Source organism: Candida dubliniensis, chromosome 6, assembly GCF_000026945.1.
Source record: "Candida dubliniensis CD36 chromosome 6, complete sequence".
Classification (NCBI taxonomy): Eukaryota; Fungi; Ascomycota; class Pichiomycetes; order Serinales; family Debaryomycetaceae; genus Candida; species Candida dubliniensis.
The window spans coordinates 266402-291364 of record NC_012865.1 but is presented as its reverse complement, the minus strand read 5'-3'; the positions used below and the strand labels follow the sequence as shown (position 1 = coordinate 291364).

Below are 24963 nucleotides of genomic sequence, written 5' to 3'. Positions count from 1 at the left end.
GAATTGAATATATGAATAAATGTATAACAGAAGAATGAATTAAGATTTACTCTAAAAAAACAATAAAAACTATAGATTGTCTATAATGTTTTAAACTATAGTTTGAGATGATTAGCGGGTATTTATAATTGTTGCAAAAAAAAAAACAAAACAAAAAACAAAAAACAAATAAACGCACATTCCACAATTCTATTGTTTTGTGTCAAACATTATACTACTAACATGTTCATTATACCACTTGTTGCTGTTGTCGCTGTTGTTACATCTTTATAAACTACTAGTGGTTTTTCCATAATGAGTTTTAACTCAATGATATTAAACAATGGATGTGCTCGCGCCCCCCCCTCCCTCCCTTTCCTGTCTTTTCCTTCTCATAGTGATGTTAAATACATTATGCCTGAATAAATGTTGTTTTAAATAAATTTAAAATTTGTGACATTGTACGTATATATAGTTTTAATGAGAATACTGTACCATATTGCTCTTTTACAATTTACAATTTGCTATTTCTATATTACTCTTATTATTATACAACAATAATTATTTACAAAAGTATTGAAAGTTAGTTATATCATCATTGGTAAATACTAAAATATTTAAGCCGAGGATTACGTAATTAGAAAGACTAAAAATGAAAAAAAAATGTTTGTATGTGTAGATCTTTTATTGTTTACATTCTATGATAATGCACAATATATATAACAACACATCCATTCATTCATTCATTCATATTTGAAAGATTCCACATTTCAAACAATTTAGAATGGGTATATTATATTATATTATTTGATTTTATTTTTATAAGTTCTTTGATTATCAATTTATGAATTTTGATTGGATAAGAATATGTTACAAGACAAGAAGAAAGCAGAAAACTGAAAACAGAAAACAGAAAACATACAATAATAATCTCACAAGCTACACCAATCTTTAATGCCCTATAATTAACTGTAAGGGAGGAGGAGGGGGGGGGGGAGGTCCGTAAACCCATGCAATATTGTAATAATATGAGACTAGCTATTGAGATAAATATATATGGTGCATTGATTGTTTTTCTTTTTTTTTTTTTTTTTTTTATTTTCTCTAAACTATCAAACTTTCTATTTATGTAACAACATTCAATAGTTGTTACACTTGTTTATATATTTTATCACCATAATGTTTAACAAATGATAAAGGATTTTTTTCATCTTCAGCAGAAAATGACATTTTAGGTAATACTAAAATATCACCTAATAATTTTGGAACTTGTAAATTATGTAAATGTTGCCAATTTATTGATTCATAAATTGATGATAAAATATAATCATTTAAATATTGGAAAACAACATCAGTAAATCTACCTGAACCAGTCCATTTCATAATTGATATAGCTTTAGCATTTGGATTACCATTTAATTCTGGTACTTCTAATTTCTTTGTATATAAAACAATTTGAGCAATAATTTCTCTTAATATAGGATGACCAGGTTTTGATTGCATAACAAATTGACCTAATTGTAATCTTCGAACTGATTCTGATCTCCAATTTGGTGAATTTGAATCATTTTCAATCCCAACAATCAATCCAATATCTAAAGGACTAACATTTTCTGGAATCCAATTAGGAATTGGTTGAATAGGATAAGTATCAATATCAGCATAAACTCCACCTTTAGCAAATAAAATTAAATACCGGAAAAAATCCATTTTTAAAATAACTTCTGGTAATGATTCAAAAGCATTAATAACTTCAGGAATTTGTCGATATAAATATTTCACCATTGTATGAGCAGTATCATCATTAAATAATTCATGAACAAATCCTGGATTTTTATAAGCCCATTGTCTTTCACCTTCACGATATTTTTCATCAAATTTTTCATCATTTAATCCATGTTTCCAAGTTTGCCATATATAAGCAGGAAATCTAACTTCAGCATCATAAGGATAAACAAAAGTTAATTTATCTCGAATACTAGCATAAGAAGGAGGAGATTTTAATAAATGAATTTCTTGTAAAATTTCATTATTTTGTTTTTCAATTTTTTTCAATCTTTCTTCTTGATCTTTATAATATTTATTATGTAATTTTTCAATTTTAATTAATAATTCTCCTTGATTTTTACTATTTTCTGTAGTTAAAATATTAGATAATCCTAATATTTTATCATTAGGTAAATTAGATATAACTTCTTGAATATCTTTAGCTCCTTTAAATGATGAAAATCCGAAAAAAGTTAAAAGTAATCCAAGTATAGTAAAAGTTAATATAAGAGGAATATGTCTTCGGAAACCTGACCTCCTTGATGATGTAGTTGTATATTTTGACATCTTTTGCTTAACTGAAAAGAAGGTGGTCGGGGGGGAGGGGAGAAGATTTGAAATATGGTAGTAGTAGTAATAATAAAAGGATTTAATATATATATATATTATCAAGTGGGATCATGAAAAGAACAAGATTTTTTTTTTCCTTTCTTCCTTTCTTCTGCCTCTTTCTCTCTGTGCGTGTGTATGTGTTGTTGTTGTTGTTGTTGGACGTGTACCTGAAATTCTTCAATTCTTCAATTCTCAAGTCGTGTAAAATTTCATCATCCTTCATCTTTATAACACCATCAATCTTCTTCTTCTTCTCCTTCTTCTTCTTCTTCTTCTTCTTTCTTTTTGTTAGTTATATAACTTCATTTAATTATCAATCATGACTACAGAATTATATGGAGGAGCAATAACAATCACTAAATTACCCGATTCATTTATTGATATTTCTCAAATCAGACAAGTTCCTGATACTCAAGAAGTATTTATTAATCAATTAACTTCCAACTCAGAATCATTTGATCAATCATTTATAATTGATTTATTAGAAAGAGTTGATTGTATTGATTATCAAGAAGCTATTAATTTACATTTACAAGATATTGTCCCACCTAATGTTTATAATCATCCTATTGAAGAAAAAATCAATCAAGATGGAATAATACGATATTTTAGTTTTGTTAAATTTATACCTCATTATAATAATAAAAAAATAAATTCTAATAATTTAGAATCTCCAAAACAAATAATTACTTTAATATGTTTAATTCGATTAGAAAATGTTGATACTGATGTTTTATTACAATATATAATTCCATTAAAAGATGATCTTGATCATGATAATGGTGATGATAATGGAGATGGTGATGGAGAAGGTAATGCAGATGAAGAAGAGGAGGTCAGTTTTGAAAAATTTGGATCTACAAAAGTTGATAAAATTGTCAAAGAAAGTTATAAATTATTTAAAGAAATTGCTTTAAGTTTTACAATTAAAAATTGGAATTTATTTGCATAACTTAATTAATCTCGTTTCAATTTTTTAATGGTAAAAATTTTGGTTAAAATACCATATAAAATCATTAATATACCAATTAATAAACCAAATGTAGTGATATTATTAATTCTATCAAATGTAGTTTTACCATGAGGAATATTAATCTCTAATAATTTATTGGTATTTGTATTAATATCTTGTTGTAAATGATAAAAAACAGTATTTTCAGTGAAATAAATTTCATAATTATCACCAATTTTAATATCTCGTTTAGTATCAAAAGGAGATTTATCTAATAAATTACTTTCTTTATTAATATTACAACCAATAAATAATTTTGGTAATGAATTAAATATTTTTGAAAATTGATAATCATTATTATTTCCATTTTTTGGTAATTGATATCTTGAATGAATTGTTAAATTTATTTCTAAATTATCATTATAAAGAATACTATTATTAAATTCAAATAAAAGTTCATTACCCCATTGATTTATTTTATATTCTGGTAATTCTAAATTTTTATTACCATTATTAATAATTAATTTAGATCCAATAGGAATATCTTGAAATTGATCAAATATTAATGATTTATTTAAATTCAAATAATAATAAAATTTACATTCTTTAATGTTATCAATATCATCATCAATTGGTAAAGATATATTAATTTTAGTATTCAAAATATGATGTAAACCTTGTGAAATAATTTTAGAATTGGATTCACTTGAACTTAAAATTCTATGTCTTGGTTTTATATGAAACATTGTCTTATGTATTGATTCTTGTACTACTTCTTGTTCTTCTTTATTATTATCATTATTATCATTTCCCTCAGTATTATTACTTCCATCAAAAATCACTCTAAGACCACTTAAATTTAAATCATCATTAGTAGTAGTGATTTTTTTATCAATTAAAAATAATCCAATTTCTTTATAAATCCCCAGATTATCAAGATTAAATTCTATTTTTTCAATATCAGTTAATAATTCTCGAATAATAATTTTATCTTCATCATATATATAATCATAATTTGAATTTGAATTTAAATTTAAATTTGAATTTGAATTTGAATATGAATTTAAATTAAAATTGATTTCTTTTAATTCAATTGGTTGAATATCATAATAATAAAAAGAATTACCATTTTGAATCCAATTTTTTTGATCAATCTTAATATTTAATAATTTTTCAATTAATTGTTCAACTTGTTTCCAAAATTTCAATTTATCAACATTAAAATAAGGTACAACATAAATATTAAGTCCTGATTGATAATTAAATGAAAAAATTGGTGAACCAGATTTATTAATAAATTTTGTTTGAATTCTTAATTGTTTAATTGTCAGATATAATTTATTTTCGTATGATTCTTGTGATTGTTTAATAGTATATTTATTCTCAATTATGAATGGATAATTAGGTATACTTGATAATTGGAAATTTGTTCGATTAAGATTAATTATAATTCCATCATGACTAGAATAAGGATTATAAATAGTAGTTCTTTGTCTCATAATAATAAGGTTGTCTCTTTATTTGCACCCTTTTGTTTTCAATTTCAATTTCAATTTCAATTATTATTGATATAGATTTAATAATAGAAAGAGGAATCAATAATATACTATAAACTCAGTTAATAGTTCAATCCACACCCACGCACTTACACATAGAAAGCAAAGCAAAGCAAAGCAAAGCAAAGCAAGAAAAAGAGAAAGAGAAAGGTCGTGTGATTGACATTTTGTTGTTGTTTTTTTTTTTTTCAATTTCCGTTAGGCACACATTCACACATTCACACATTCATATTCCGATTATAATTGGAAAAGTTAACCAAACGGTTTACAATTAATTATTTCCGTATGAATCAATAAGGAATTCTCTTGGAACAATATTAAAATAGGAGATAGTTTAAACTATCTTTTTTTAATTGTACAAAGATATATATATATATATATTGACATATCAAAGAACAAACTAAACAATTAACAGTTCTTCTTGTTGTTGTTGTTGTTTTTTTTTTTTCTTTTTTAGCAGTCATATTGAAAGTATCAATATATGATATATATATATATATACAACCATTTATAAATAAAATTAATCTACCAATTACCTCCTTATTCTAGGAAACAACAACAACAACAAGAACAACAATAACAAAAACTACCAATTGACGGAAATAGAAATTAGAAATATTGACAAGAAATAAAAAAAAAAAAAAATTATTGCACACACAAAATGGAAATAAAATATCCTGCGGGTTTTGCAGGAAAGGAAAAGACAAGCCGCTCCATCCTCCTTCCCATCCCATCCCATCCCATCCCATCTTCCCATCTTCCTTCCTATTCCATTCAATATTGCTTATAATTACAACAAATTAATAATGTAAGATAGCAAACAACTAAATAGAGTACATGTTCAAAACAAAAAAAAAAAAAGTTTAAATCATGGTTTAATAATAAGATTTAGTAGATCTCATACCCCCCCCCTTCCCCCCCCCTTAAAAACTCTTAATATGAAGAAATTGTAATGAATTAGTAATTATGTTGATATGGTCTGGAGGAGGATATCTGATTTTATTATGAGAAAGGATATAATATATAATATATCCTGTCCTTTCTCGACCCTTTCCCTTCCTCCCTGAGTAGAAGAGTTTGAGGACAAAGTTAAAACTAATCTGTTCATTAAAACAACAACTTTAATCTCTTTCTTTCTTCCTTTCTTAGTGTGTGTGTGTGTGTGTGTGTGTAGGGGTCAATAGTTCTAACAAATAGATCGTTATCTGAAATCATATTAAACATTATGTATATATATATATATATGTATATGTATATATTAAAACAATAATAAAAAACAAAAAAAAAACCCACATTATAAAACATAATTTTAAAAATGATTATTAGTTAAGGAACCAATAGAAGAAGAAAAAGTGGTGACATTATTATTATGAGTAGCATGATTAACTAATTTTAAACCAGTTTGTAATAAACCAAAAATATAAATATGTTGACCCGTTAAATAATAAACAATTTTTTCCATTGAATGAATTAATAATTTTGGTATATAAAATATAGTATAATATATACTTATAAATAGAATTATTAAATTAATTAAATGGAAAATTAATGATTCACCATTAGATAATACTGGTAATGGACTTGAATAATAAAAAAGATTATAACCTTTTTTCAATTTATTGATGAATTTTGTTATTTTAATGTTCATTATAATTGATTCTTTTTCTTTTTTTTTTTGGATAATGAATAATGAATAATGAAAATGTGGTTGTTATAAATTTATTTACCAAGACAAAGTGTATATGTGGATATGTGTAGATATGTGTAGATATAGGGATGGGGGATATAAATGAATTTAGTGCAAAACCTTTTTTTGGATTATAGGACTAATAATATGAATATTGATTTAATAGTAATGAAGTAAAATCAAATGATTGGTATATGTATATGTATATGTATGACGAAATGAAATGAAATAAATGATGAATGAATGAATGAAAGGATACCAGGAATATATATGAATAATATGATAAACTGTAATTGACTTTTTTTAAAAAAAAAGAGGAAGATATATTAATCCTTATATATATATAATTATGGGTATATTTATAACAATGCAGCAATATAAAGAAGATATATATATCTGATGATGATGATGATGATGAAGTAGAAGAAGATAATGATGAGGATGAAGAAGGAAAGTGGGATGGGTTTAAGAGTGGCTAGTATGGATGTTTGGGTGTAAAAACAATAACTTAAGAGGTAGTGCAGTAATTACTAATACATTTGTGATCATCCACCACATAATATTTTGATTACACAAAATTTCTTTGTTTGCTTGTTTGTTCTTTCTTTCTTCTTCTTTCTGTCTTTCATTATTATTGTAATCTCATACATTAAAGGCAATAATTAATTCACGAGAAGTTTCTTGTATATTGTTTCCATTTTGAGGGAATATATTTTTTTTTTTTTTTCGAGGTATTTGTAAAAAAAAACTAACCACCACTATTGGGCCGAAGTAGCCGTGTTTTCCTGGTTAAACATTACGGGAGAATAATAAATTTTATTTATTGTTGAGCTACCAAATAGACATGGATAATTTATATATATATATATATATATATACACTTATCATCATCTTGTTCTAAGACAGATATATATATATATATACCTATATATATATATCAACTGTTTGGTAATGGTATTAATCCTATAAGATATAGAAGAAGAAAAATTTTTACAAGGGGAAAACATTTTGATAATTAACGGAATAAAATTTCGGATCTTTTGTTAATAGTTTTCGGATATAAACCACCCCCCCCAAAAAAAAAGGGAATGCTTTTCGAATAAAGGAAGAACCTAGAAAGAATTCTTTACAGGACGAAGAGAGTAAATTTTGCGTTTCTTTACTAAACTTAACACAAGTCTTCACTTTTTTGTTGTTGTTGTTGTTGTTTCATTTCCTTTAATTCCGGAACTTCAATTTGTCTTTTACTTTTAGGTTTAGGTCTCTTGAAATTAACAATTGATTGGTTTATTATTATTATTATTATGCTTACTTCTTCTTCTTTTTTTTTATTTTTTTTTATTTATTTTGTTGGGAAGTTCTCTTAAATAACAAGTCCAATGTTCTTTCTTTCCCTTTGTATTGTTATTTCAATAAAAACTACTCACTCGAGTATATATATCCTATTGTTTTAATTCCAAAATAGACGAATTTATAACCAGAAAAACCCAACCAACCATCATCAATTTCTTCTAACTTAACAAAAAAAAAAACAAAAAAAAAAAAAAATTTTTTCGGGTTTTGTGTAAAAGAATATCCAGTTATAGCCGACAACACCGGTATTTGCCGCATATCCTCGGCAATAAACAAATACAAAAAAGATAATCCTGTCATTAGTGTTTTTTTTTTTTTTTTTTTTTATTGCATGATGTCAAGTTGATTCTTTTTGCAATGGGAAATCAATCAAACAACCACTAAGTAAAATAACAATAACAATACTACTCATGATAGTAATAATAATAATGGCAATAATAATAATAATAATGACAGATAACAGTACAAATGAAATGAAATAAAATAAACCATTAATCAAAAAGCACAAGTGACATATTTACCAGTCAATATACCCCCCTTCGCCCCCCTCTATAGAACAACTAATTTTTCGATATAATTATCAAAAATCTGGGGGACAGGGAAGAAAGAAGCCAAGAACGAAGATATTAGAGAATAAGAAGAGGGAAAAACCTGGTTTTTTGTTTTTTTTTTCTTTTTCTTTGTGTAGAGTCACATTCATTGATGCCTATTCTATTCTATTCTATCTATCTATTCTATTTATCTATCAATACACTGATTCCAATCTAATGCAAGGGATTACACTTTTATATGTATATATATATATTTAAATTGCATTACTAAATAACAATTTATCTTGTTTCCTTTTCATTTTTTGTTTTCTTTTATCAATTATTTCAATCCCATTACCATTATCAACTTCATTATTAATATTTGTTGATTTTTTAATAGATTGAAATTGTTGTTTCCCCCATGTATTAGGATCAATAACTTTAATTTGATTAACTCTTGGTATTATAATTTTTTTAGTTTGTTTCTTTTGTAATGTAGGAAATTTTTTATCATCTAATGTTGTACTAGAATTATTTCTTGATGATACAAGAGAAGAACTATTACTAGATCCACCTCCACCACTATTAATGCTATTGCTATTGCTATTGCCTAATATTGGCATTGATGATGATGAAAACGAAGAAGCTTTATTGATATTGTTGAGATAATTTGGTATATAATCATTTGATGATTGAGATATATTTAAAACAGTCTTTTTCTTATTCGGTTGTGGTTTTAAAACTGTAGTATATTTAATTGGTTGATTATTAGGATTGACATAATTTTTTTTAGTTGGTTTAGATAAAGCAGGAAATTTCTCATTAATAGTAGTAGTAGTTGATGATGATGATGATGGTGATGATGAACCATTACGAGTATTCACCCAATTTGAATTCATAATATTACTATTAGCTTTCATTCCTCCTAAAATTGGAAATTGTTCATAATGTGGAGTATTAGAATCAAATTCAAATATATTATTATTATTATTATTATTATTATTATCTTTGATAATAGAAATTAAATCTTTATATAATTCTGAATTATTGGGGAAAAATTCCAGAAATTCTTTTATTAAAATATTCAATTCTTCTTGAGTTTGATGAATAAATAAATCACGTTTATAAATTAATAATAATTCATTAGCATTAATATTTTTATTTTTGAAATTATTATTTAAAGAATGGAATTCTTTAATTTTAATTTGATTATAATTCAAATAATGTTTAGCTCGTTCTTCAAATCTTTTCTTTTTAATTTCAGGTGATTGTTGTAATATTTCATCATCTTCACCCATCCATCCAATTGCCGAACCATGATCACGATCACGATTACGATCACGATTACGACGAGAATTTCCTTCATTAAAAGTTGATAATTGAGAAAAATGATGAGAATTTGAACCAATAATTACTCGATTATTATTATTAGTATTGCCATTCCTAGTGATTCCACCATGTTCTTTCAACATATGAGCTGTTAAATCTAAATCATCTCTAAATACCACAAATCTTTTTTCAATACAACTAGCAACAGTACAAACATAATGAACTTTTGTAAAATGAATATATAATGTATCATAATTTTTATAATAATCAGCAGTTTTAGGATTATTTTGATCACATATATAACAACGTTCATGACGATCTCTAATATGAACATTTAATTCATCTTCAGAATAAAATCTTTTCCCATGACAATGTTTACATTCTGGATGTCCAGTAAATCCTGTTTCATTTCCATTTCCATCTCCATCTCCATCAATTTGATGTCTTTGTAATTGTTTATAAGTATATAAAGGTAATTCTGGTTTGAAAACTTTTTTAAATTTACAACAAATTAAACAATAATATTTCCCATGAATTTCTTTACCATGATCAATTAATAATTTAAATTCTGAAAAAGTTTCTTGACAAATAGAACAAGTATTTTTTAATAAAGATAATGTATCTTTTTCAATATAATCTTTAGTAAATTTAATTTTATATTTTTCATTAAATCCAATTATATCATTATCAAAAATTTCATCATAATTTTTATTTATTAATTCAGTAATAATAATTTTATCATTTTCACTTCGACATATTAAACAAGTGGTTTTTTCATATAAACTACGTTGTCGAAATGTACATTTATGACATGTGGTATGATTACATGGTGTTAATGCAGCATATTTAATCCTTTCAGCACATATTATACATTGTTCATCTTCTGGTATTTCTTCAACTTGTTGATTGGATTGAGAATTTTCATCAAGATTGATATTTTTCTTATAACCTTTACCTCTTTCTCCTCCTCGACGTGACGTTGTATTTTGTTTACTTCCTCCTCTACTAACCCTTGAACGTTTGGTAGTGGTGGTGGTAGTGGTGGTGGTGGTACTTGTTGTATTTTTCAAATCTTGAGGTATTGACATAGTTTATATTGCAATTTAATTGATCAAGAGAAGGTTTTACGTTATTGAAAAAGAAATAATAGAATTTTGAAAGAAAGAAAGAAAGAAAGAAAATTTTTTTTTTTTTTTTTTTTTTCGTTTTCAACCTTTTCAGTCGTAAACAAAGAAAGATCTAGAAGTGTACTGGCACTAACAAGAAGATTAATCTTTCTTTTCTTTTTTTTTTTTGTTTTGTTTTTTTGAATATTGAAAGTCTCTATAAACTAAGAGTGTATCAAAGAGGAACTTCAAATTAATCATGTTTAATCTAAATCTAAGTGCAACATTAAATGTTTCAAGGTTGCTTTATAATCCAAGTTTATGTCTACCTCACATTACTGTGAAATCATTTGATCAACTTGTATTACCATTTACAATACCAACAGCACCAAACGTAACCATTAAAGGAATAGTATTAGACAAAGACAATTGTTTTGCAAAAGATCATGATGACAAAGTCTGGCCAGAATATGAAGTACGTTTAATAATCAACTTTTCCCACTTACTTTAGAATTTCCAATTACTAACTTCTGCTGGCCGGCCTTACACGCCTTCGCCAATCTATAGCAAACATGGAAAAGATTAAAAGAAATATATTCCAAAGATCATTTATTAATAGTTAGTAACTCTGCTGGAACTGATGATGATATAAATCATATCCAAGCGAAAACATTAGAATCAAACACAGGGATAAATGTTCTTCGTCATTCAATTAAAAAACCAGGTTGTTTAAATGAAATAATTCAATATTTTGCTAAATTAAACATTAAACCAAATGAAATTATAGTTATTGGTGATAGATTATTCACTGATATGGTTATGGCTAATATGATGGGATCTTGGGGTTGTTGGATAAGTCAAGGAGTAGAATTAAGTTTGAAAATTTTACCTAAATTAGAAAGAGATTTGTATAATAGATTAGTTGTTAATCGTCCTGATAATCCATATTACCCACCAACTCCTAATTAAACTTGTATCATCACCCAATAAATCCTTCAATGGTTTCCACATTATTGGTGTTGTCGTTATTGTTGTTGCATGTTTTTATTCTTTTATTTTTTTTACTTTGTTTGTTTGTTTGTTTGTTATGCAGAATCAACTCATAATGGTTCTAGATCAATGGTAAATGTTTATTGATTGTGTTTTGAGTATGAGTATGAGTATGAGTATGTGTGTGTGTGTGTGTGTGTGTGTGTGTGTGTGTTTTGTTTGGTTGTTGCCTAATATATTTTTATTTTGCAACAAACTTTAACAAGTTGATTAATGACAAACTTGAATAATACTTCCAACCAAGACAAATTTTTCACATTTAATCATTTGGATTTTTCTTTTGGTTTCCTATTTTCTGTTTCATCTTCAAGAAATCAATCAATCAATCAATCAATCAATCAATCAATCAATCAATCAATCAATCAATCAATCAATCAATCAAACAACTTTAGTTGTTGTTGTTGTTGTTGTTTTTTTTTTTTTTTTTGTTAAATGAATATAATATAACTTATGGTTCATAACGTTTTATTTGATCCTCCTCTACCTGATGGTCAAAGAATTAATGTTGGTAATAATACAATAATTGAAAATCTTTATAGTATTTATAATCTTGCTATATTCAAAAACATTTTCCGAACTTATTTAACATTTTTATTAATCCAATATATTCTTATTTATATTTGTGTTCCATTAGATGATATTGAAAATCGTCCTCCAATTTGTATTATTTCAACAGCTTATACCTTAATTATGGTATGTAAATGAAGTGAAGTGAAGTGAAAAAAATAAAAAAAAAAAAAAAAGTGGGTTCTGTTCTTCTTATTAGATACTAACCAATAATGGTACGATACGATAGTTTGTTATTAATGCTCTGGTTTTACCATTATGTTCAGGTACTATACCAACAATACTTTCTTTAAGATGTTTATTCAGTTCATTTATATTGGAATTTATTTCATTAATATTAAATATAATTGCTGTTATTCAAAGTATTCAAATTGGTCCTATGTATGAAATTGAACGTGAACGAGGGAAAGTAATAACTAAAACAAGAGTTGATAAATATATTATTTTTTTCCAAATTATTTCCATGGTGTTTTCATTATTATCAACAATTTGTGTTTTTATTTTAATGATAATTTGTGAAAAGGCATTAGAATATATTGGTAATAAAGTTGATAGAAGAGTACTTAAACGGAATAAAAAAATTCGTATTGGTACTGAATCAATAGATGATTATCGTTATAGATTAGATAGATATTACTCTGTTTAAAATTCAACAATAAAGTGAAACATTAATAATAATAATAATAATAATAATAATATAATAATATATGAACACAATTTTTTAAAAAAAAAAATAATATACAGTTTTTTGAAGAGACATTTTAAAAATATGCCATCCATAAAGAATCAGCTGAAGCTAAATTACGTGGATTAACAGCTTGTGAAATCAATTCTAAAACATGTTGATTGGCCACGCCATTTGCTGATGATATATGACCCATTGTCATGACTCTTCTAATAATACTTTCAACATTTAATCGAACAATATCACTCAATTGTTTCTCATTAGATAACGCAGTTTTATCATTTTGTAAACACCAAGACATAACTTCATCTCTTACAAATAAAGTCAAATATTGTTCCAAATCAGATTCTGGTTCTAACAATGCTCGAGCAATACATAAAACATAAACCGATAAAATCCCTTCTAACCCAGTTTCTCCAATCAATTTTTGAATATTCGGAGTCAATCTAAATGGAACTTGTTCAGTATTAACAAATATAGGTGATTGTTTAATCTGGGTATTTTCATTAGGATTTCTTGGTGATATTCTGTACGGTAACATATCAGAAGTCCAAACCGCTCCTGAACCTTTATTGACATGAATCTTTTGCGGTTGTCTAGCATTTATACACATCATGTATGTGGTAAAAATAAATGATGCATATTGCGAAGTAAATTGCTTACGGAATAACCAGAAATCTTCAAAATTTGAATACAAATTGATAAATTGATTTTTCAAAACCGTAGATGGAACCAATAATGATTGAATAGCACTCAAAATTTCAACTTTAACACTAGCAATATCAGGTTTTGGTAATCTTTGGTCATATGCAGCTCTTAACTTCTCCACAGTATAAATAAATGGTTCATCACGACTCTTGCCATTCTTTTTACAAAAATCTTCATAAACTTTTTGTAATGAGACATCTCTAGTATCATCATTGACAATACGAATATGTGGAGATAATGGAACGGCAATTGGTAAAGTGAATTGGATATTACGACGACGTGTCTCAACTTTTCTCGAAATGCTATCATTGAATATTCTGAAAAGTTGAAATACCGATTCTTCACGACGACAATTACGAGCCGCTGGAAATTGGACGGCAAAAGTATGCAAACTACCATCGTGTCCACGAATTCTTAATCTTTTATAACATGCACTAGAACCTCGAGCTAAATCAATCGTGGAAAGAAATCTTTCAATTTTAACAAAATGAGCATTACTATCTTTATTCAATAAATACTGTCCTGGTACTTCAATTTCTTCGAATTTCTGATGATGGAATTCACTTAAATGTGGACATAAATTCTCCAAATTCACTTGTGAAAATCGTCTATCTAATTTATCTTCCAATCTATCTCTCCAATTTCTCAATTTTGAAATATAAGTTTCCAAGTTTGGTTTAGAAATCACCAAATCTTTTTCAAATTCTGCTCTAATCTGTTTTGGAAGAACCGTTTCAGCAAATCTAGTTATATTGGCTTCCGTTATAGTTGGCAATTTAGCATCTTCTTTTGGATTTCCTAATTTATTTAAATACTGAATACCATCATTAAGTAATGCAACACATAATCTATATGCATCTTCATCTGCAGTACACTTGAATCGTTGGTTGATCTGGTCCACTAATGATTCCAAAGAAAGCGCCATCAATGGATAAGCAGTTTTCAAAATAGCCATAATCTCATCAATATGTTCCAATGGTTGACGAATTGAATTTGGAATGTTGATTTGTGGTTGCTGTGGTTGTGAGACTGGTGATTGTTGAGTCCTTGCTCCATTTCCTGGCAGTGATCCATTCAATTTTGATTGTTGGTTAGTGCCATTATTGCCGTTTGATTCATTAGGTGAAGAAGAAGAACTAGCTGCTGCAGCTGCAGCTGCTTGTGTAGCTTGTGCAGCAGACTGAGCAGCTTGTTGACGGGCAAGGTCAGCAATATGTCGCTGTTGAGCAGCAAATTCCTCTCTTGCCGTTCGAAGGTGGAAATGTAATGCTTGTGGATAGTTCTTAGCAATTCTAATCAAAATCTGTTTAGCCAATTTCGCTTCCTTCTGAGACAATGATGTCAACAATTGTGGTATAAAAGTAATCCAATACCATACAGGGACCTCTCCTCTAAAATTCTCAAAAGCTTGTGCCAATGTCCCTGAAGCATCATCCAAACTAATCAACCACAAGATTCTCGCTAATAACTTTCTGGTTTTCCCATTCTTATAAAGACCAGCAGCTTGTAAATAACAACTAATAGCATTATTAGCGTACACCATATCGTTTGGATTTTCCTTAAAACGACGATCATTAAACATACCCCATTCTGCCCAAGCCTTTGGTAAATTAAGATCAATTTGAACAGATGTGGCAAAAGCTTTATTGGCTTCATCTTTTTGGTTCAATTTGTTCAAGAACATACCTTTCAAAGTGAAAAATTCTGCTTTCTGTTGTGTGGCAAAATAAACCAAGTTGGTATTACTAATAACATCAAGACCAGTATTCAATTCATTACTATTTTGATAGTGACATTTCACTTGTTCTTTCAATTTCAAAAATGCTTCTTGGATTTCAATATTTGGCAATTGATATATTCTCGTCAATTCTTTAATACAAACTTCAGGCATGTTGTGCTTTCTAGCAACATGGGCAAATCTATTGATGACCCAAGCAATCTCATGGAATCCACGGTATGCATAGGAATTGGCATTACTTCCTGTGCTATTCTGTTGCAAGACAGGAATAAATGGCATATACACTTTATTGATAACTTGGAAGGCATGTTGACGCCAGGTAACCAAATCATTCCAAATATTAATGTCATCCCAAACATTAGGTAAACGTTCACGCCACACCTGTAACACTCTTTTCAATTCTTGTGATTTCATATCCAAATTTTGAGCATTTGTAGTTACCAAGCTGGCATATACTTGACTGGCTTCCATAAATTCAACATATTGTTGGAATGTATGCAATAACGGAATGTGGGCATTGGCAAATCTTTCTGGTAATCCATGCCATTTACGCAATGCTAATTGAATACCTTCATCACACAAACGTGACAAATCCTGCAATGTTTCCTTTTCTTGACCAAATCCTTGTAAACACAAAAATGTCTCAAACACTTGACGTCTAGGTGTTGGCACATCCATAACATTTTTAACAGTTTGATCTAAAGTCTCTCTATCATTATACCAATCTGCAACTCTCCAACCACATTCCAAAAGAAGATCTGAAAAGCCTTCATGTCGAGCGAGATCTGTAAGAATATCCCAATGTTGCAACTTTTCGGAACAAAGAATCCAATGATCCTCCCAAAGTGCGTATTCTGACTCGCCATATGGTAATGCTCCACTTCTAGCTTTGATTTGAGCAGTTTCATATAATTGTTGTGCTCTGTCCCAAAGACCAAGTTGTTCAAATGATAATGCACTTATTGTCTCCGAATATTTGGCTCTTCTACGCCATAACCCATAAAACATGTCATCTTCTTTCAAAGTTGCATATAATTTTGCCAACGCATCCTCGGTTACTTCACGTACTTCTACATTGGCATTAACCAATTTTTCATCAATATTCTCAAGTATATGAATTCCTTGTGACCAAGCATCAAAGTTGGATGCCAAACATTCAACGGCAAATGGAGGCAATTGAAGATCCTCACAACGTGAAACCCCTTCCAATAATGATTGGATAACATTTGGTCTCATATCAACTTGACGAGTGTGGTAATCTTTAGACAACAAAATAACCATAAATCGAGTGAAATCCAAAGTTTCTGAATGTGGAAGAGAAGAAAATGCAATTGGGAAAAATGATGACCAGGTCCGATGGATGGTCTCACCACTTTGATAAAACATATCAATCAATGGTTCCAAAATATCACCTGCCTTTATGATTCCAGCAGCTGCCATAAACTCTGAGTGTTTCTTCAATAACTCATTCAACTTCTCATTATTATTACTGGTATTATCAACTTCCATCTTGTCAGATTCAGGGAACGACAACGCTTTTACCGGTGCCAACTTATTTTCCTCATCAACTAATCTTATTTCTTGATCAAAGTCTATTGCTCCAAAAAGCAATTGTAATGCTTGGTTTAGCCAAGGGTAATCTGCCAAATATTCCCAATTTTGTTCTCTTATTACGTAATACAACCTTTTAGCGATATCTTTTTCTAAACTGTTGTTCAATATGGACATCAACTTACGTCTAATAGATACATCGACAGATCTGGTTCCTACCATAAATGGTTGTTCCATTCTCACAGTAAGTTCAGTGCAGCTAAAGGTATCATCTTCAAAAATATCAACAATGATCTGATAAAACTCTTTTGACAAGGTAGGCTCCCCTCGAATTTCAAATACCATCATTTTCGATAAAATAGCCGCTTTTTCTTTCGTTGTAGGGAAAAGATCTGTTCTCGAAAACACCCAATTTTTAACAATTTTAATGATTTTTTCCAAAGTGTCTTTATCTAAACTTCTTTCAATTAACTGTGCCAATAACGACAAAAATATACGTCTTTGATCACCCAAATTGGAAATTCTCGATGCACATAACTTGAGAATTTTCTCGAGTAACCTTGTCGTCATCTTAGCTTCAAATTCTGAACTTGCATTATCTTTTGAAGTAGACGTTTGAGAACCTTGATGCGTCATAGTAATGTGATCCTTACAAAGTTTACTAAACGTCTTCATAATTGTTGGTAATAAGTTATCCAAAGTCGATGGTTTATAATGAGCCAATGTCCAGAATAAGGTGACACCTGCAGGGACAGAAGATGTGTCTCCCAAATCCTCGGTAACAGTAGTGGTAAGCAAATTAAAAAACTCTTTCACATCATCTTCCTCTTCGTCTTCTTCCTCGGTCGTCTTTTGGTCGGTTATAGCCTTCAAAATAGTGGATAGAACTCTTTGTAAAACTTCTTGAATATCATGGTTATCAGACTTAATACACTTTTCAAGCAATTTTTGAAGATAGGAAAGATTTGAAACAATCCATTCGGGTTTTTTCCATTCCAAAACCACCCCCAAAACTTCTAATGCATTCAAACAATAACCTAATAAATTACTCGAATTAATATCTTGGGCTAATAAAAATTTTTCAAAGAATGTAAGCTTCACAGAAACTTCTGACCAGTGTTCAGGACTCAACAAGTCATACAAAATTCCTAATGCTTTCTGACCCAACTCACTTTCAGACGCTCTCTGAGGACTAATACAAACATATCTAATCAAAAAAGTGACGCATGCTTCTCTTTGACCAAATGGAATAGAATAATTTGGAGAAGTAGTAAAATCACTTTCAGGTTTGACTTCTTCTTCTTCTTCTTCTTTAGGGATAGTTTCTTCTTTGTCATCTTCAATATTTTCATCCTCTTGGATTGTCTGTACTTCTTCTTTGGAACCTTTTGCTTTACGTTCCCAATATAAAATCAACTCAGCCAATTCGATTGCCAATACTTGATTTTCAATAGCAGGATTGGCAAGGATTGTTAATTTACCCATTGCAGTGATTATATTGGAAACAAAATGCTCTCTGGCAACGAAAAACAAATCGGGATGTTGAACAATAAATTGATATACGTTCAACACTTGGGTAACATTAAATCCATCTTCTGATAATATTCTACGTGGCCATTTCAACCAATTATCAGATGAATCAGCATCATTCATTCTTTCTGACATAACAGGAGCCAAAATGTCTAGAGCTTGTTTCACCAAATATCTCGAATCAGTTTGATGAGTTCTCAAAAGAGCAACAAAAACTTGTGTTGTCAATTTTGCTGGTGTATCATACACCGAAATAAAATAGGAAGTTGTCACATAAGCAACTTGTTTAGTGATATTGTCTTCCAATTTTATATAATTCCAACTGAACTTGATAATATCTTTCCGTAAATCACCAATGTATTTTGATGCTAATTTAAGTAACAATGCAGTCACTTCAAGAAGCGCGTATCGATAACTGTCCATTGAACCTGAAGTATGATTCGTAATTATATCTGTTGTTGATTTCCAAATATTCTCATCCAATTTTTCAAGCCATTCAGGTTTCGTACTGGTGAAGAATGAGTCCACCGAGCCTCTCATTACTGACTCATATATAAATATTGGATTAAAAACTTTTTTCAAAAAGAAAATCTTTGCTTTCAAATTAGAAATATCATCATTGGCAAAATCAATAGTTTTCTTTAAATATTCTTCTCTTATATCAATTTCACTTGACGAAACTATGTTATTAAAAAGGTAATCTTCAATAACTGCTGGAACTTGAAGTTTCAATTTGCAATCACGATTAACAACAGCAAACATAAGATCAACTTCTTTAGGGTTTCTTTTCAAAAATCCGACAATCAATTCATGAAGTTTCTCAATAGCTTGATCACTCTGGAAGTGAACGGATGAGAATTCCGCTGTCGTACGAGTATAGGATATTTCTTCAACTGTTTGTGAAAGCAATAACAACAAAGGTTTCTGTTCATCAAACCAACTATGTTCATGCTTGCTAATGGCATCGATCAAGTCAACCAAGTTTGCAAATTTAATAATTTTGATTTCTTTATCTGATTCATTCTTTACATCATCAATGAATACGGTCAATTTCTCACGAGAAATCTTTCTCAAATTTTCACAACCATCCATACCGGTGATTGCTGCCAACATATTACCCAATTTACGGTTCTTAAAATTGGCAATCAAATATCCAATACAGTTTTCTGCAAATCTATTCAAAAATTTCGATACTGGTTGTCTGAATGGAGAATCTTTGTGACGATCTAAATGTCCTTCCAAATACTGTAAAGTATTAATGATTTCTTCCATAAATGTGTAAGCTTTTGCTGGCAATAAATGGAATATATTCAAAATTGCCATAACAATTTGTACAGTATGATTGTTGGTTAAATCTTGACCAGCAATTTGTCTCAATGTATTGATTTGAGCCCAAGCCATTAAATGGTCCAAAAGTTTTCTCCCGATTTCAACTCTAAAATATGAAATCAACAATTCTAATAATCTAGCCAATGCTTCAAGACCAGAAACTGTAAGTTTCTTATGATCTGACAAATTCATTAACATAGGACGAAGACCATTTTGCAACAACTCTTTTGGTAATTTGGCATTCTCTTGTAGGCTGGCTGCTAATCCATGATGAGCAGCATTAATTATTTCCGTTGATTTATTACATAATGCCTTGAAGAATACCCCCAAAATTCTAATTCTTGCTTCTGCCAACGACCCTAATGAGAAATCTGGCTTTGTTAATGCTAACGACAATAACTTGATACAAACAACCCGCAACTCAATAAGTTGTTTCGAAGTACGATATTCACTTAAACGGTGAACATTGGCTAATGATTCATCTTCGGCATCAACCAATGCAAGTGCCTCTAAAAGCAATCTATTCAATTCTTCGTTAAATGTCAAGAATGTATCGGGTAATTTCAAGCAAAAGGTAATGGCGTCTATATTCCCAATTTGCATGGGGAAGGGTAATGCACGTAATGGTTTGCCAAATATAGGTGCTAACAACAAATGTTTACAGGGATCAATCATCGTGGCGATTCCCACACCAGTAGTTTCAGAAAGAACCTTCAAGCAATTTTGAGCAACTTCTCTGACCATTGGTGTTGGACTGGCCAAGTCATAAACAAATGCACCCACAAGTGTTTGAAAAGATTTCTCGGTTACGGTTTCCTTTGTCACATCTGTATTACATGCTTTCAAAAGATCCAACACTAATGTTTTTGCTGATTCTCTCACTTCAAATGGAGCTGTTTCAGGAGTATCTCTTAAGATAAAAAATATTGAACGTACTAATTCAAATTGTCTCTTACTGAACCAACTAGGTGGGATCTTTAAATCTTGAAACATTGTTTTTAATCCCAATACACCTCCAAGTTTGGCATGATAATATTCATTGTAACAGCAATGAGTAAACTTATAAAACATTGACCGAAATACTGGTGAATACAAGGCATTTTCTTCAGAACCAAATATTACAACTGTGGTATCGTATATCTTCTTGATACAATCAATCCCCTTCTGTCTAACATTTTTATCCCAAAAGCTCAAGGCATAATTTAAAGCATTGAAAAACACATTCTCGTTTATATAAGCTTTACCTTCATTTTCATTAATTGAAAATTGTCTTTCCTTTTTGACTTTTTCAATAACAGAAGTTGTTAACCGGAGAAAAGTGAAATGGGTAGTAATCCCATCAATCAACTCACTAGCCTCTTCTTTCAAATCAGGGATAGATACCGAAAAAAACAAGATTTCAAGCAATTTGGAAAATAATTGTTGTTGACGATCCAATTTTTCACTATCCTTAATTTCTGAAGGTGATAATTCAATATGGATGTCTTTAATTTTCTCTTGCTTTAAAAATTCAATACTTTCACTAATATATTGAGGAAAATTATCTGGTATGGGAGTTGTATTTATTAATAATTTCAAAATGTTTGCCAAGTATTTGAAAGCACTTATTTTATAATGGATTTTCAATCTTGGATCTTCAAGAAGTTTTACCGCCGATTCAACTCCAGGGGTGATAGAAACTGGAACTGAATCCTTTAGGCCATGAATTTCAAATAAAGCTTTTACTTCTTGATCTAAATCCAGTTGAGTGACTAACTTGTTACAAGGTTTAAAATTCCGATGATTTCTACCTCCTAATTTACCCAAAATTCTTATAGCAGTATGAGAATGTTGGTGATGATAAGGCACCGGTTCTAAATGTTTCCATAAAGCTGCCATAATCTCGTCAATAACTGGTTCAATCATTGGATCAAAATACTCTGCCGTGAGATTATCCACACATAATTCAAACGTACGCAAACCTTGACTAACCAATTCTTGAGATCCATTCAATGCATACACTAATGGTCTAGTTAAATAATTCAAATGGGGAACCAAAACTGATAATCTAACTGGAACGGTCAAACACAACTCGACATATATATCTCTTTCATATGGTCTTCTGGCATTCGCAATCATTTTATTCAAATTTTCCAACAATACGGGTAAAATTGGCATGATTTCTTTATACAAATTTTCAAATCTTCCTCCACTAATACTTCGGAAAAGGATTCTCACCAAGTAAGAGTATACAATTGGTTCTTCTGCCTTTGTTCCCAACCTTAATGATTCCAATATCAAATGGTTTAAGTGAGGCAATAATACTCCTTCATTAGTAGTGGGGAATATATTAACCGACATAAAACAAAGCTTGAAAAGTCTCGTCAATATATTAGATTTGATCAAATCAGCTTCACCTAATTGTTCCAAGTTTTCTCTCAAGAATGAAATTAAAATCCCCGAGAAATTGGCCGAAGTGACTTCACTAGCTAGGAAAAATTGTGGTAAATGTAATAATGCAGCATTTTCTAACATTGATTCAAACATAAATGGTAATTCAGAACTAACAATTTCATTAAATGAAGCTGGGTCAATATGAATAAAAATAGTGGCAAAAATCTCCATCAAATCTTTTTCTTCTTTAGATGATGTTATTGGTAAGTTTGGTCCACCAGTGGAAAAATCAATTGTCTTGTTAGTAATTGGTGGTTTTGATTTGGTAATGGAAAAAAACCGAAGACAACTAATACCACCTCTGAATAAAGCTCTTAATATATTGACTTCTTCAAAGGCAATCAATTTGGCTGAATCATTCCATTTATCATAATTCACTTGTTGTCCTGGTTTATTAGGATCAGATGGTGTTGGTTGTGGTGGGACAGGAGGATTACAATTCTTCAATCCAAAAATAACCGATTTCAAAAACGTCATTAAAGTTCTAAATAAATATCTTGCATCTTTTAAAACATCAGTATTGTTTGAAACAGGGATAGCAGCAATTGGTGAATGAGTATCAATATTGAACATATCAAGAGGAGGTTCGGGTTTTTCTGAAACTTCTTCTTCTTTGTTGTCTTGATTGGGTTTATCAATGTCCATCATATCTTCATTGGCATTGTCGGATTTCTGTTCTTCTACTTCTGGTTCTATTTTAGAAGAATATCTTTCAATTGCCTTCTTAGCCTTTCTTTCTTTGGAAGCCTTTTTATTCTCAAATTCATTATGCTTTGTAATGATATAATTATACTTGCGGTTCAAACTAGCAAATCTTTTAGCATACGAGTCGATTATAATAAGGAATAATTGTCTACCTTCCAATTTATTTGGTAATTTCATAATTTTTTCCACTAAATTAAGTAACAATTTAGCACTCATTATTTGCACAGTTAAAGCCAATGAATCATCTTTTAATAAATCACAATAAATATTTACTGTTGACCATATTTGTGCTGGAGTTAATTCGTTTCTAACATTATGAATAAAGTCAGCTACCGTAGAATATGCCAATGGTCTTAATGTCTCATATGAAGTTAATCCATCACCTATAAGTATTTTTTCATTAAACAATAATTCCAATTTTGGAATAAATTGTGTACGGAAAGGTGTTGAAAGAATATGTCTTGTTGCATGTAATAATTCTTTTCTAGCAATGGAAAGTTCAGCAGGGCAATCCTGTAATAATCTTAAAATGACATCAGGTACACATTTACTTTCTTCTGGTTTCAAGTGTTGACTGGCGTAACCTCTAATGAAAACATAAGCCAAAAATGAAGCTGCTTTGACTTGACCTAATATAAAATCACTAAATGATTGTCTGTTTTTGATTTCAGGTGAAATCGATGTAACAATTTTATTTTCTGATTCTTCTCTAAATTGTTTCTGTTTTTCAACCTGCAATTCCAAAATATGAATTATTTTAGGTAAAAATTTGGGCAATGATGTTGCAACTAATTGTTTATATGATTGGTACAATGATACCATGGTGATAGGACATTCAGCTAAAGTTTTAAATGAAAACATAGCTTTATTCAACTTTTTCGTTGGTGTTTCTTCATTGAATCCTGTAGTTGTTGTGGTTGCTGCAGGAGAATCTTCTTTGGCATCAGTCGAAGTTTCTGCTGTATTATTATCATCGTCACCAAACACATCATGTACAGTTTTATCCATATTATCGTAAATAGAACCAATGATATCAACAAATGGCTGTACTTTTTCGTTCAACTTATTCTTGTAAGCTTTATGTAAACTAGTAATGATTTTCATACATAAAACCCCATTATCTTCATTTTCTTCAACCAAAGTCTTTACTAACGCATCCAATATCAGTTCAGAGAATGGTTGGAAAGTATCATTCAAAATCGATCTATGAATAATTTCCAATATGGAATTTCTCAACTTGTGTTGTGGAGAACTACTTATGAATGATATAGGAACTTGTTCTAAATCTTTAATAAAAATGGGGACCAAATTCTTTAAAAAATATTCATATTCTGTGGCCCCATTGAATGATTCTATAGTGTCTAATAATTCTGATAGAATTGAATGCTTCTTGGTATAGTCACTGCCACTTTCATTGAGTCGCGTAACGAATGCGTCAAGCTGTTCTGTGTAGGGCATAATAATAAAAGAAGGTTTATTTCTCAATTCACTCTTCTAAGAAATGATTGAAATTGTTGTTGTAAGAAAAGTAGGAAAAGAATTAGTTTTTGGTTGTGAAATGAAAACAAATCTTTTAAACTGTAAGAAGAAAAATATAAAAAATTTCAAAAAATTTCAAATTTGAGGAAATTCAATTTCAACAAAATTTTGGATTTCACGTGAATATCATGTGACCTTGTGTTTTTTTGTGTACAATTTGTTTTTTTGTCTGTTGCGAAGAAAATATCGCGTTTTGCCAATCTAACAACAACTGAATTATCCAAATTCATTGGTTGAACCAAACTGTAGACATTTGC

At 29.4% G+C, this 24963-nt stretch overlaps 8 protein-coding genes across 8 annotated transcripts; 3 read left to right on the top strand and 5 right to left on the bottom strand. All coding sequences in view use genetic code 12, as the record gives it.

The window, feature by feature from the left end:
- Positions 1 to 1128: 1128 nt before the first annotated feature.
- Positions 1129 to 2313, bottom strand: CD36_61500 (alpha-1,6-mannosyltransferase, putative; the record flags this gene model as incomplete). The annotated part of the gene is made up of 1 exon (XM_002420880.1): positions 1129 to 2313. One exon carries the CDS (start codon positions 2311 to 2313, stop codon positions 1129 to 1131), a length of 1185 nt encoding a protein of 394 aa, XP_002420925.1.
- Positions 2314 to 2677: 364 nt separating this feature from the next.
- Positions 2678 to 3310, top strand: CD36_61490 (nuclear import protein, putative; the record flags this gene model as incomplete). Its single annotated transcript, XM_002420879.1, has 1 exon — positions 2678 to 3310. The coding sequence occupies one exon, from the start codon at positions 2678 to 2680 to the stop codon at positions 3308 to 3310; it is 633 nt and encodes a 210-aa protein (XP_002420924.1).
- A 5-nt stretch (positions 3311 to 3315) lies between these two features.
- CD36_61480 (component of glycosylphosphatidylinositol-mannosyltransferase, putative) lies at positions 3316 to 4809 on the bottom strand (the record flags this gene model as incomplete). The annotated part of the gene is made up of 1 exon (XM_002420878.1): positions 3316 to 4809. One exon carries the CDS (start codon positions 4807 to 4809, stop codon positions 3316 to 3318), a length of 1494 nt encoding a protein of 497 aa, XP_002420923.1.
- A 1366-nt stretch (positions 4810 to 6175) lies between these two features.
- On the bottom strand, positions 6176 to 6514 carry CD36_61470 (conserved hypothetical protein; the record flags this gene model as incomplete). The annotated part of the gene is made up of 1 exon (XM_002420877.1): positions 6176 to 6514. One exon carries the CDS (start codon positions 6512 to 6514, stop codon positions 6176 to 6178), a length of 339 nt encoding a protein of 112 aa, XP_002420922.1.
- A 2197-nt stretch (positions 6515 to 8711) lies between these two features.
- CD36_61460 (RING finger-containing protein, putative) lies at positions 8712 to 10853 on the bottom strand (the record flags this gene model as incomplete). Its single annotated transcript, XM_002420876.1, has 1 exon — positions 8712 to 10853. One exon carries the CDS (start codon positions 10851 to 10853, stop codon positions 8712 to 8714), a length of 2142 nt encoding a protein of 713 aa, XP_002420921.1.
- A 277-nt stretch (positions 10854 to 11130) lies between these two features.
- Positions 11131 to 11840, top strand: CD36_61455 (uncharacterized protein YHR100C orthologue, putative; the record flags this gene model as incomplete). Its single annotated transcript, XM_002420875.1, has 2 exons — positions 11131 to 11346; positions 11439 to 11840. 2 exons carry the CDS (start codon positions 11131 to 11133, stop codon positions 11838 to 11840), a joined length of 618 nt encoding a protein of 205 aa, XP_002420920.1.
- A 531-nt stretch (positions 11841 to 12371) lies between these two features.
- CD36_61450 (conserved hypothetical protein) lies at positions 12372 to 13134 on the top strand (the record flags this gene model as incomplete). The annotated part of the gene is made up of 2 exons (XM_002420874.1): positions 12372 to 12614; positions 12718 to 13134. 2 exons carry the CDS (start codon positions 12372 to 12374, stop codon positions 13132 to 13134), a joined length of 660 nt encoding a protein of 219 aa, XP_002420919.1.
- A 115-nt stretch (positions 13135 to 13249) lies between these two features.
- On the bottom strand, positions 13250 to 24625 carry CD36_61420 (subunit of SAGA complex, putative; the record flags this gene model as incomplete). The annotated part of the gene is made up of 1 exon (XM_002420873.1): positions 13250 to 24625. The coding sequence occupies one exon, from the start codon at positions 24623 to 24625 to the stop codon at positions 13250 to 13252; it is 11376 nt and encodes a 3791-aa protein (XP_002420918.1).
- Between the last annotated feature and the right edge of the window lie 338 nt (positions 24626 to 24963).